Source organism: Hyposmocoma kahamanoa, unplaced genomic scaffold, assembly GCF_003589595.1.
Source record: "Hyposmocoma kahamanoa isolate Upper Pololo Valley unplaced genomic scaffold, ASM358959v1 77, whole genome shotgun sequence".
NCBI classification, from domain to species: domain Eukaryota; kingdom Metazoa; phylum Arthropoda; class Insecta; order Lepidoptera; family Cosmopterigidae; genus Hyposmocoma; species Hyposmocoma kahamanoa.
This window is the reverse complement of record NW_020653926.1, coordinates 1,102,976-1,115,591: the sequence shown is the minus strand read 5'-3', so window position 1 is coordinate 1,115,591 and position 12,616 is coordinate 1,102,976. Positions and strand designations below refer to the sequence as shown.

General features: G+C 36.2%; 1 protein-coding gene across 1 annotated transcript in view; it reads right to left on the bottom strand.

Annotated features, from left to right (window-relative positions):
* Window positions 1-6,844, bottom strand: part of LOC113232692 (actin-like protein 6A) — a 12,759-nt gene extending 5,915 nt beyond the window's left edge. The window contains exons 1-5 of the mRNA XM_026467466.1: window positions 6,643-6,844; window positions 3,675-3,826; window positions 2,207-2,433; window positions 1,281-1,398; window positions 878-1,009 (exon numbers count right to left, since the gene is read on the bottom strand). Coding sequence (XP_026323251.1) covers window positions 878-1,009; window positions 1,281-1,398; window positions 2,207-2,433; window positions 3,675-3,826; window positions 6,643-6,844 — 831 coding nt within the window. The remainder of the gene's footprint in view (window positions 1-877; window positions 1,010-1,280; window positions 1,399-2,206; window positions 2,434-3,674; window positions 3,827-6,642) is intronic.
* Between the last annotated feature and the right edge of the window lie 5,772 nt (window positions 6,845-12,616).

The window sequence follows — 12,616 nt, the reverse complement described above, 5'->3', positions numbered from 1 at the left end:
TTTATTTTACCTATGGAATAAATAATCTTTGACTTTGACTTTGACTCGATGAATATTCTATCGTCTATCGACTGAATATTGGTCACGCTTGTGGAATTAATAGCCAAACTTGAGTCATTTGAATCATCCTCGGCCCATTATTAATAATGCCGCCCGTAATGTAAACAATAAAAAAAGGTACCAACTGATTAGAAAAGTGACAGGTATCAAATGTCACGCGTGGCGACGATCAAGTAGTTAAAAAAGACGGACTATGAAATAATGTGATATCTGCGGATAAATAGGGTAAAAAAATATGATACCTATGTAATATAATATATTATGTAATAAAATAATGTGACTTCAGTAGTTACGTTGTAAAATAATGTGAATTACAGTAAATAATTCCACTTGGGTTCATAGTAAAATAATATGATAACTGGAGATGTTTAGTAAAAAAATTATGGCACCTAAAGTTATATTGTACAATAATGTGATACATGTGAATCATAGTAAATAATATCCATTTGTATTTATTGTAAATTAATAATAATAATATGATAGCTAATTATTTTTTATAATTATTCATAATATAATAATTATGACACCTGTAGTTACAATGTGAAATAATATGGTACATGTGAATCACAGTGAATAATGATTGAGCATAATTATAATAAAATAATATAATAATAGATAATAAATAAAGATAAAAGAGAATAACTTTGAAATATAGTCACTCCACCATACCCTGTGGAAATTACACGTGTGTTGGTAGCATACTCGTACCACTTAAAGTGGACAGCTATCAAATACTCTTGTTTGATTCCATTTTCTAATGTCTCCTTGTGTGCAATAAAGAATTTATTGTACAATTATAATTTATGAAGGGCCATACCTGTGCAATGCAGTGGCAAAAGTCCTCGTATTGCCGCTTGAGCATGTACTGTTGCCAGCTCGCCGTGAGGCCAGCTGGCAACGTCTTGAGAGTGTAACGAGCTCGCTCGCGTTCGCGGATTACTTCTTTGCTCTGTGAAAAATAATATATATATTACTAATCCCATTTAAATTTGAAGAAGATATTCCACCTCTAAGGGTGGCAATCTAGGGGACGAATCCCCTAACTGGCCGGTAACCGATTTCAATAAAACTTGGCAAATTTCTATGAAAAAAGAGTTTCTATTTAAATGCGCGAATCGATTATTTTATTTTAATATTTCATGAGACAATATTGTTGTAATAAAGATGGCTGCCATACCACTTCATAGACTTCTTCTTAGTAATCTAAATTTCATACTTACAGCTATACTATAAACGGGTAACATCTGTATATGCATGTTGGTGAGCATATGCTTCGCTTGAGCTGCTAAATGGTCACCACCAATTGCGGAGCGAAACGCCGCGTTTGTCAAAGCGTACCTGTCGATGGTATAATATTCTAAAAACATTTGCAAACTTCATAATATAGAGTGTCCCACGTCTTTGCGACACGGAGAGAAACAAAGAACAATAAATACAATAGAAGCGCTTAGTGTGCGGGGTACGTGTGCCAACAGTACGCGGTATCACGTCCTTGAGCTCAGTCCGCCATTTTCGTTTTGTACGTGTTAACTATCTCATATATAAAAACGTCGAAAATCGTTGAAAAATGCTTTCTTTTGCTACTTTGGAGTTCAAAAAGCAGATTGTTGCGTTTGTATCGATTCAAACGCGCGTAAAACGCGACAAAAACGCGCGCGAGAAGCGCGTTCGAAGCTCCTCTGTATCGCGTTGCTGGAGACTTTAGGATTGTATGTCGAAGACTACTTTTGTTGTGTTTTTTCGACCTTTTCACACTTCGTGTTCAGTGCAATGCATGCAAAATAAACACTCATAAATGAATAGTAATAGCTTATTAAGCGATTTCTGAAATCTATTTTAGGATATGTTTATAAAATGCAGTGTGCGTGCTTTTATATTTATATAGTTGCCTCATTTCATAAACGAATTGAAAATAAAAAACAAAGCTAAACTTAAAACTATATCTTATCAAAATGCGCGACAAATATGTGCGACTACAGCGCATCTGACATAGATGACGCGCGTTTACGGCACCACTGAATTTGTTAACATGTGCAAAGGTGTACTCGCTGCGACTGCATCGCGTTTAAATCGCGTTACCGTCGTCGTGTGCATAGACTCTTAGATTTAAAATACATTTAAGTACGTGGTAACATGCAAAACGTACCCATCAACAACAGGAACCGCAGAAGTCTGACTAGCACCAGCATCAACGACCAAAGCTGTACTCTTGCCGTTGGCAAACGCAGCTAACACTGCACTTTTGACAAGGAAAAAAGCCGGTGCCTGGTATTTCTCGAAGAGTAATTCTGCGAGTTTCTCTCGTGCGGGGCGCTGCGTCCAGACTGCTTCGGTAAATAAAGCTGGGTGGTGTTCCGATGGGGAACGGATTACCTGAAAATTTGGGACTATATTCCGTACCACTCGGAGCTTTAAATTACAAAGATCTGAGGGGCGCTGCCACTGCACCCGACACCCTGAGACTAGACTAAGTTGTCACTTTCACCAGCACCCTAGTTCTAAACCAGAACCTAGTATTGCTCACATTACTGCTTAGAGGCAGAAATAGGCAAGGTGGCAGTACTTCCCTGGACAAACGCTTTGAACTCTGATTTAAAACTCTTGAGTGACATTGCAATTGTTATGGACAGGAGAGTCGCTTACCACCAGGCGCACGACTTGTTCGTCCCGTCAATAGGTATTATAAAAAAAGCTGACTTTTGAACATTTTACTAAAAACCTTGGTAAGAGACCGGACTCCTCAGATCTCCAGGCGAATAGGTCTTATTTAGAATAATAATAATAATAAATATCTTTATTTATCTCCACAATACTGAACAAAAGATCATTACAGTATAGTTATTTTTGATATAAGTGCGGAAAGTTAGTCATTATTCACGAGTCTCGAGGCTTCTTGGCCCGAGCCAGAGGCGAGGGTCAAGACGCGAGACAAGTGAAAATGACAAATCCGCACGTGTATCAAACGACGTTTTTTAATACATTTGCGAAAAAACTACATTGAAAGTAAAATAAAACAGTATTTAAACAAAACTCATTTTCTGCTAGTAAATTAAAATAATGAAATACAACCACTGCAACCATTAGTTAAAAGTCTATGGAAATCTAGTTCTAACGTGCTGTTTTTGTTTATTTTCTGTAATATCGGTCTGTAACCACTTTTCTTATTATGAAGTCCTGGTAGTTTTATTTAAACTTCTTTAGGAAGCCGTGCACGGTAGTGAGATACAATTTATCTGTAATACATAGAACAAATAAATATATACATAAAAATCTCGCCTGTCACCCATTCAGGGGTAGGCAGAGACTGTGGACCTCCACTCGAAAAGTTCATTATATAGTATTTGTAAATAAATATAAGTTTTAATGACGAATGACTTATGTACGTCACAAAGCACATAAATATTAAATAAATATACAACTTCTTTAGTTCTATGTTTAAGACTTAAAACAACAGTAAATTAAAAAAAAACTGGAAAAGTAAAAAGCACTAGTGCGAGAAATCCAACTTTCCGCACGATTTGTAGTGCGAAAAATACCACGTTTTGAGCAACTGTATTAAAAAATGTATTGTGGCAGATTGGAGTCCAAAACTACTATTTAAATTGTATCCATACCTTAGCATAACAATAATCGAGCATCTTCTCAAATAAGTCCCAGTTATCAACCTGTCCGTCCTTCATGTACGTTTGCACTTCCATGCCCGGGCGTGGCACATGGAGTTCGGTGACATCGATGTAGTGTCGGAGCTCATTGCCAGTTTTGGCAGCTGCAATTTTGTATATTATGTTATTAGAAATAGAAAGGCGATTGTAACTGAATGGGATATGGTTGCTTTAATAAACGAAAAAAAATTGTGAATGTTTGCTAGCAATGTCTCCCGCTAAGGGCGTCTTCAAACTTGTAGAAGCGCTGCCACACATGGTGGGCTGAAAATCGGCTTTCATAGACTTAGGAATTTCAATTTGCAAGTGTCAGTTTTTTTGCCGAATATTGCTTCTTTTAGTTATTACATGTACAAATATGACACCCGAGTTGATTATGTTCAAAAACGAAGGAGTTATAATTTTTTTTCGAAAAATTTGTATGAAACTTGTATGAAAAATCGAATTATCTTTTAAACGGCAAGGAAAACCGTAATATCCTTATAGGTGGTTATGGTACTAATTATTTATGATTTTTGGGCATACTCCAGATAACGGTCATAAATGCCGTTTTTTTTAAGAAATCATCAAAATATTTTTATTTAATTTTACATGTGAAACAAAATGATTTAGTCTTTGAGTTGAGGAATACAAACTTTTTACAACACGTAACATAAAATACTATCACCCCTATATTCCCAAAGAGTAGGCAGAGGTTTACAGTACACCCACACTTAGACAAATATTGTTTAGTTTTATAATGAGTCTAAAAACAAGTGATTAAGTAAGTAATTCATATTACTTCCATTATTACTCAGTATTACTCCCATGAGGCTGACATAGTCACTCAAGGTGGCTAAAGCTTCAATAAAAAATAGATAAAAAAACCCTTTAATTTGAAGGCAGCCTAACATTGAATAAAATTATCATGAGGGAACCTGCATGTTGGGGACAGTTCACAAGCCTTAAAATCATATAAAGTCCGCAATGTTATCCCCTGATGGGCATACGAAGCTCCATACTGGGAAGGCACATGCCACAACCAGAGGACATAAAATTTGACAGACTCAGGAAAGTCCGTCAGTTTTTCAATGCTGTCGGCCTTGGCTCTGAAATTAATAGTGATCACAATAGATCAATGGATGGTCGCAGTGATGAGGGACTACACATGACTGGAATGAATCACACATTACCCTACTAATAATAATGCCCCGAATGAAGTCGAAAGGTAGTAACCTATTTGTTTGACCTACTGCCTCTCAAGCAGAGGGTTCGTGGGTTCGAATTCGGGCTCGCACGTCTGAGTTTCTCGGAATTATGTGCGAAATTTCATTTGAATTTAATCATGAGCTTTTAGGTGAAGGAAAGCATCATCATGAAACCTGCACATCGAAGAAGGTTCGCAACACTCGGAGAACGTGTGAAGCCCCCAACCCGCATTGGGCCAGGGTGGCAGACTACGGCCTAAAACCCTCGTCTGAAAGGAGATCCGTGCCCAGCAGTGAGACATATAAATGGGTTGACGATGATGACAATGAATGAAGTCACCCTAATAATAATAATATTAAGTCCCCAATTCCAATCTGGCAACAGATTTTATTTAGCTACATGGGCCTAAGAAGACCCGGTATTGTTGATTTTGCCGCAAGCTATGAAGGTGCTCTTTATTTATCTTGTTTTTAATGAGGTTTGTCACACATTAGTGTGTCAATGTCAGCATTGTGATGTCAATCCCTGTGGATTGTTCTACCCTGTCATGTCGCCTTGTAGTAAGAGGCAAGGTCTCACATATGAGTACAGAGTTTTAGCCCTCTGCATCAACAGATCACCCAGCACAACATTGAACTCCCCAACATGCCATATATTCCCTGATTGAAATTGGCTTCTTATAGCCAGAAGGTGCTCATAAATCTCACTTATTTCAGTGATATTCGTTTGAGGACAGTAACATTATATAATTCACTCTTTAAAAAATTTGTGATATATAGGGAAGCGTGGCAGTTGGGTTGTGGATTCCAAGGAGATACTAACTTGCTAATAATATCTGATGATTGCCTAAACATTTGAAACAAACACAAACTCAAGCCTAGGACTATCTATATTTAATATGTAATTAATTTCCAAGCTGTTAGCAATTATGATATGAACTTGGTGCTTATCGATGAATGCCGCAAATAAGTTATAAGGTAAGTACACATAAATGGTTACTGTACGGCTGGATCCCATGATGTTTCCGTGTTACTAATGATCATGAGTTCAGATCAAATCACAAGTAATAATGTGTGACTGTATAAAAACTTCTATTGCTGTATCTTTGTATGCTGAACATTTCTTAAACTTTTATGCTCTATACTCTGACTCCTTTAGGTTTATGGTTCTTATAATAAACACCTTTTTGATTAAGACACCAGACAGTTCTCTATACAGAGCATGCATAGAGACAGAAAGAGCTGTGAATGTTGAACTACAAGGCACAGGTGTAGCCAGCTACAGTGCGGAACGCTTCAGTATCAAGGTGCCTTCTCAAAGTGTTCAACAAACTCAAGAAGATCTATGATCTTTTGAGAGACATTCTGTGACAAGTAGATCCGTGGCTGCAATACACGTAGAAAATAGGCTCTTCAATGCACAAATGCGGTAACCAGCTTGCTACACCGTGCTTTACATAATTAACTGCTTATAAGAGCATTATTTTTTAATTGTATTGCTCATTTAAATGGTGAAAAAGATTCCTTAGGGGTTGCTTTTTTAAAACATGTTTATTTTTGCAAGACATTTTGAAGTAGGGCGTAATAGCAGTTACTAATAAACGGTTAATGATTTATTAAACGATTATCACTAGCTAGAACACTTATTAATTACAATTTTTTTTAAAAGCACCGGCAAAAATGCCGTCATAAGCATACGAGACGAAAGAATATTTAAAGAATTTATAACCTACCGCTTTGGGTGATATTGCCATCTGGAACCTTCTCTTCAGGATCTGGGATGTGTGTAGCTGGTCCAACGCCCACCACAGCAGGAATATCTGCCTTGGGAGTGTCTTCTTGAGCATAACCAACGCGCAAGGAATGATGCCCAGGATCGAACACTAGGGCACCAATTTCGTCACCCCCGTATAACATACCGTTCGGGCCACTCATGTTTCACAGATTTAAAAGATTTACAAAGAAGGTTTCGTGGTAAATACAAATATTTTTGTGACAATTTGAAAGAAATATGTTTTTGTTCAATGTCAAGTCACAAACAGCTATCGTGGAACGGAACGAAAGTGCGACCAAAACTTTTCAAAAGAATTGGTAATATGTTTAACATTGTCTGATTTTCGTTGAAATTGAGTAAAACATTCAACTAATAGTAAATTGACAGCAATATATTAAATATTTCTGATTGTGTTGGAATTGAATTTTATTAAATTGACATTATGCAGATACGGGTAATGGAATGCCGTTGTTTGTAACTATAGAGAATCGATTAAACCTTTTTTTAAAGTAGGGCGCGGACACTTTTTCTGCGGCTCGGGTTGGTGCATTGAGCATATAAATAAATACTCGATGAGTTGGTGTACATACTTACCCAAGTAATATTCTCCCTTTAAGTATGCTATTTTTGCTAAAGACAAGCGAATGCTCCACTATTAACCTAAGTCGCACACGAAAGTATTAAATACGGGAATTTGTAGTATTCGCGCGCTAAAAGTTTTCGAATTTAAAATGTTCAATTAAGATTGCCTTCTAAATTGATTTTTCTGAATAAACGTTGACGAAAATAAAAAGTAAATAAACTGTTTAAATTAATTCAAATGTTAAGAAATCAGGCCGGGGTTATACTTTTTACTACTTTTGCTTTTTGCCTATAGTCTCTTGAGTATTTCCTCCCGACGAGTGTTTGTATGGCAACCATATTTGAAAAATAAGGGGAACAAAAATATCGAAACTAACGTTCCTATTTTCAACCAGATACGAGATATTAAGTAAATGCAATGTTGTATTCGCCAACATGATTTTTTACGCAATTAGTTCGATAAATCTACTGGTTCGTTTGAATTGAGGACATTTTTAACATCATTTTTAAAATCGCAAGTGTAATAATTATTACAGGTCGTCTATAGTACATTATTGCAGAGGCCGGGAAGTAAGGGATTGCTGGACGAGTATGAGTTACACGGAAAGTATTTATGTGGTCTGTGATAGGAAATAATAAAATACAAAAGAGAGGAGAAATATGTAATAAAAAAGTAAAATAAAAATATTACAAGTAATACATACTTGACGTGTTACGACAATTGCTATAATATTTTTTTTATTTATTTACAAAGCATTGGCTTCAAAACCATCTGCTTAATGCTAATAAATAATCAAGAACCGCACAACGTAATATACATAAGCTAAAAATTAATTCGTATACAAAATGAAACTACTAAAACCCGCCATGTCATTTGCTAAAATAAAATATTATTGTTTTTCCAGGCACATTAATAGTAATCTGCTGAACTTCTGATGATGTGTTTGAATGTTGCTATTGCTGTATTTTCGTTATCGCTCTTCTCATTAGCACTCATTTTCGCGACCAAAATACAAAAAAGCGAAAAAACAAAAAAAATACCAAAACACTTTACTCTTAAGTGTTACCGCCATTTACTTTTTTTTTAAATAAGCGGTATAGGTAGGAACATGTTTCATTCTGCCAACTTGATTGTATGAGTTTTTGTTTTGCTTGTTCACATAGTTCATTATTATGAGGTAGATTTAAAGGTTTAGAGAAGAGGACAGTAATGGATTTTCATACTTTGCAGGCCTTGGTCGGGAAGAATTCGCATGGTCCATAAATGACAAACTTTCCGTGATCGTTTTTGGAAAGTAATGCAAACATTTCCGAACATGTTTAAGAAGGAGCAGAGGAAAAATTCCTAATCTTCGATTTGATTTTAGAGGGGTATATCCACTTTAAAGTTAAAAATAAAATATTGTATGAGTAACTACACGGTATATTCAAGCATAGACACTAATCAGAAACATAAAACAATAAAGTTTCCTCGATAGATAAAAATCACGAAATGACCTCTAATTTTCACATTTTTTCGATTCATCCTCGAAATGCTACAGGTTATTAGGACAAAAATTAGATAATTAATTATATTTATGCATGATCGAGAACTGTCACTACGGATTTTTTTTTAATCTCTTTAGTTTTAGAGTTATTCCGCTAAACCGAATTTGGTACTTTTAATGCGCAAAATTCAACATCTCCTGTCGCATGTCACGCGAACTTCAGGCATATATTTGTCTCATAAATGTGGGCGGAGCCAACGTCAAAACTTTTTTAGCATGCTCCCTCTTAAGAAAAAAACTTTTTCAAATTTTCTACATTCAGGCCGCTTCGTACTTTCTCACTATTATAATCGATTAGATTAATTATGATTAATAACAGACAACGTGTTTTCAGCACAATAATTTATTGAAACAGAAGAAATTTATGCGCAAACACAGTAAACTGCTACATAACACCGACGACACACAAATATTTTTTATTTTACTTTTTAATATAACAATAATTATTGCTGCTACGATCTATTGCGTATTATAATGTAACAACTGAGGCTTGAAAATTCTTTTAGACCAAACATTTTCATTTATCTTCTGGATTAATTTAAAATGAATGATTTGGAAATCTTTATACATAACTTGTATTTTTATCCTTAAAGGGCTAGAATAATATAAAAATATAGTTATCGTCGAAGATAAAGTTTTCCCCGGTAATTTAAATTAAAATTTTCAATAAGGACTTAAGGAAATGACGTTTAGTATACCAGTTTCAATCAATCAAGCATTGTTTAAGCTAAGGGCATTTAATATTGAAAATACAAGATAACTCGAATTGCGTGTTTTGGAGTGTATAACAAATTCATAGGATTCTTAAATAATTTAAGTTTGTTTCTACATACCGTCCTCTCCAAACTACATATCGTCTGTTTAAAGGTAAAACCACGTAAGTGACATTTTCCACAAAAAGCCTTTAATTTATATAGCTATGGTAAGAAAACGTGAAACTCGATAACAAAAAAGCTATAAACTTAACAATTTTATCTGCAGAAAGATGGTGAATTTTTTACAATTGGTACATAATTTGGAGTTTTTTTTTGTGGAAAATGTCACTTTTGTGGTTTAAGCATACGATATCTGCTGTGATTAGTAATTATCAAATATTTCGGAGCAACGTATGTTTGGATTCAGCTGTAGTGAGTACCAACAATCATGTTCTGTCAATGACTTTTATTCATCTAATTCGACTTAACTGGAGGCACCAAATACCAGTGTGTTATTACTTGGAGGAGATACTACATATATGTCTAGGATGGGCTTTCAACGACCTGTGATTTCCCATTTTGTCGTAACATTTTATTATCGTTGGATGACTGTCGATCGCGTCTAGCCTGTTCCCATAACACGACTGTCTGTCGTGACTGTGTCGTGGACGCTTATTTTATCGTTGAACGACTGTCGTGTCTAGCTGTTCACGCCTTGTTGTTTGCTCGACAGAATTGTTTGAAACTGTGATTATCTGTCGTCACATTTTTATCGTGACGTAAAACGTCATAGTCGTTTATAATCGGACGACTGTCGTTCTAGCTCTTCTCAATGTCACGACAGTCTGTCGTTGCAATATCAAAACAGTCGTGAACGACAGTTAATCATGTTGTACTATATCGCACTGTTTATAGTATAGTGTATTAATTAAAAAAGTGTGTTTTCTCAGAATCGACGAAAAACGAATTACTCGCTTCCCCTGAAACATCTGTGTATAGGTTATGTATGGGTTATTTCCTACTTGACAAATGTACATACTAATTTGAAAATAAAAGAGAAAAAATAATTTCCTATTTTTGAATAAGGACTATTTTGGCCAGAACTAGCTCACATGAAGCGTGTCTTATTTTGAGTTAAGTATATCTTTTAGTTGTTTTTTACAATATTCTAACGAAGATTTTACTGACGTGTAGAGAATCAAATTTTACGTTCAGTAATGGTATAACCTTGAATTTCACATGTTTTGAGTTATAACACTATTGTAATAGCAGTGCGACATGTGAACAATTTTATTTAAATATACAAGCCTCTGTATGCGAGACTAGCAGTATCTCGCATTTTATGTCGCTCTCGCTCTAGTCGCGCCATATCGTGCTAGCCGTACTACACTACTATTTGTCGTCACGACATAATGGGAACGCGGTCTTCCGGGCCACGCCACTCTCGGCTTGCGACTACGTCGGCGTAGTACCAGGCGGCGCGGGTACGGAACACGCTCGTAAAGACAATGTCAAGCATGCAGCTTCATTCGTATCACGCGTCTTGTAAGTTGTTCGAGTATTGCACAGCAATTGTTTCGGAAGAACAGGTCGTGGAAAGCCGCTCTATCTCGATAGCGCCAGTGTCAGGACACTACGGAAGGGAAAGAGGGAGACTTATTGGCCGATCAAAATCGAACGGAAAATTTTGCTTTACGGTTAGATGAAAAAAAAATTTCATAGTAAATCTACGAGGTTGTACATTTTACAAGACAATAAGGTACACGATACAAGGCAATGCAAATGTTGTAATAGTATAAAAAAGAGAGCTGACGTTGCAAAATCGTGCAGTAAATTTTGAAAGTTTTCACCTTCATTTTATCTTTCAAGCTTTTAAGAATTTCAGAATATTTTTTTTAATTATTTTTACTTTGTATCTAGCTTCACGATGTGCATTTGTGCAATATGAGCCTTATACACGTACAGTGATACGAGAGAAAATGTCTAAGGAAAAATGTAAAAGCGCCCTGTGTTTATAAAACAAAATTTACTGCACCATAGATACGATAGCAAAGGTCATAGGAACCATTAAAAGGCTTTTGTATAATCATAAGTACGTTTTCTCTTAACGATAAAAGTACATATTAATAATTCCACTATTATTTAGTATAAAACACACAGTACGAAATTACATCTAAATATAATATAAATTACTTGTATTTTGCTAACAACTAAACCTACCACATTTATGTAAAATTACAATGTCAAAAAGGTATCATTGACTCTTACAAAAAGGCGCGTAAATTTATCAGCGTGACCTGATTAAAATATTTTCGCTTGTGGGAAATGTATTCGTCATTATAAAAATATCAAATGTTATTGAAATAATTGCCTTCTTGAAAAAGTCTGTTACAAGGCCTGTTCATATATACACGATATTCGCTACCTTCAAGGGAGTCCACGCCGATGCCCATGGGGTGTTGCGGCGGCAGGGCTGGGAGAGCATCCACTGAACTTCACAGTTCAGGTAATATTGTTCTGGCCCCCATGACAGCGACCTCGGGGGAGTTCGTTGGGACTGATGTGTCAGCTGCTGGTGGAGCCTACAGCGGAGACGAGGAACACCCCGGGGATTTGGTGCAGTCGGGCAGCTCCCCTTCAGGGGAGTCCCAGTCCCACATAACGTCCCACATGCAAGCAGGTCAAAAAAAAAAAAGAAAAAGAATCATTTCCGTGCAGTCAATGAATAAGACTGCACTACAAACGTGCGTAATCTTAATTAATTTCATATTTTCACTGTTTCGATGCCACAATCGTAAATGAGCCCTGCGCACCCCTCGTGGAAGAATTGCATAAGTGGAGTTACGGCAAAAACGTTTATTGCTGAATTAGATACAGATCGACTAATATTTTAGATAGACAAGAATTGGAGAGGATGTGGGTTATATTTTTCTGTATCTAGTGGAGCAATAAACATTTTTGACGTAACTCCACTTATGCCATTCTTCCATGAGGGGTGCGCTGTTTTGTCAACGAATCGTTACTAACCGACTTGTGGGGTGTGCCGAGGGGACGAATTTCCAACCTGTGTGGTATGGCGCGGTATATAGGTGTCGCTTTATCCGCAGAA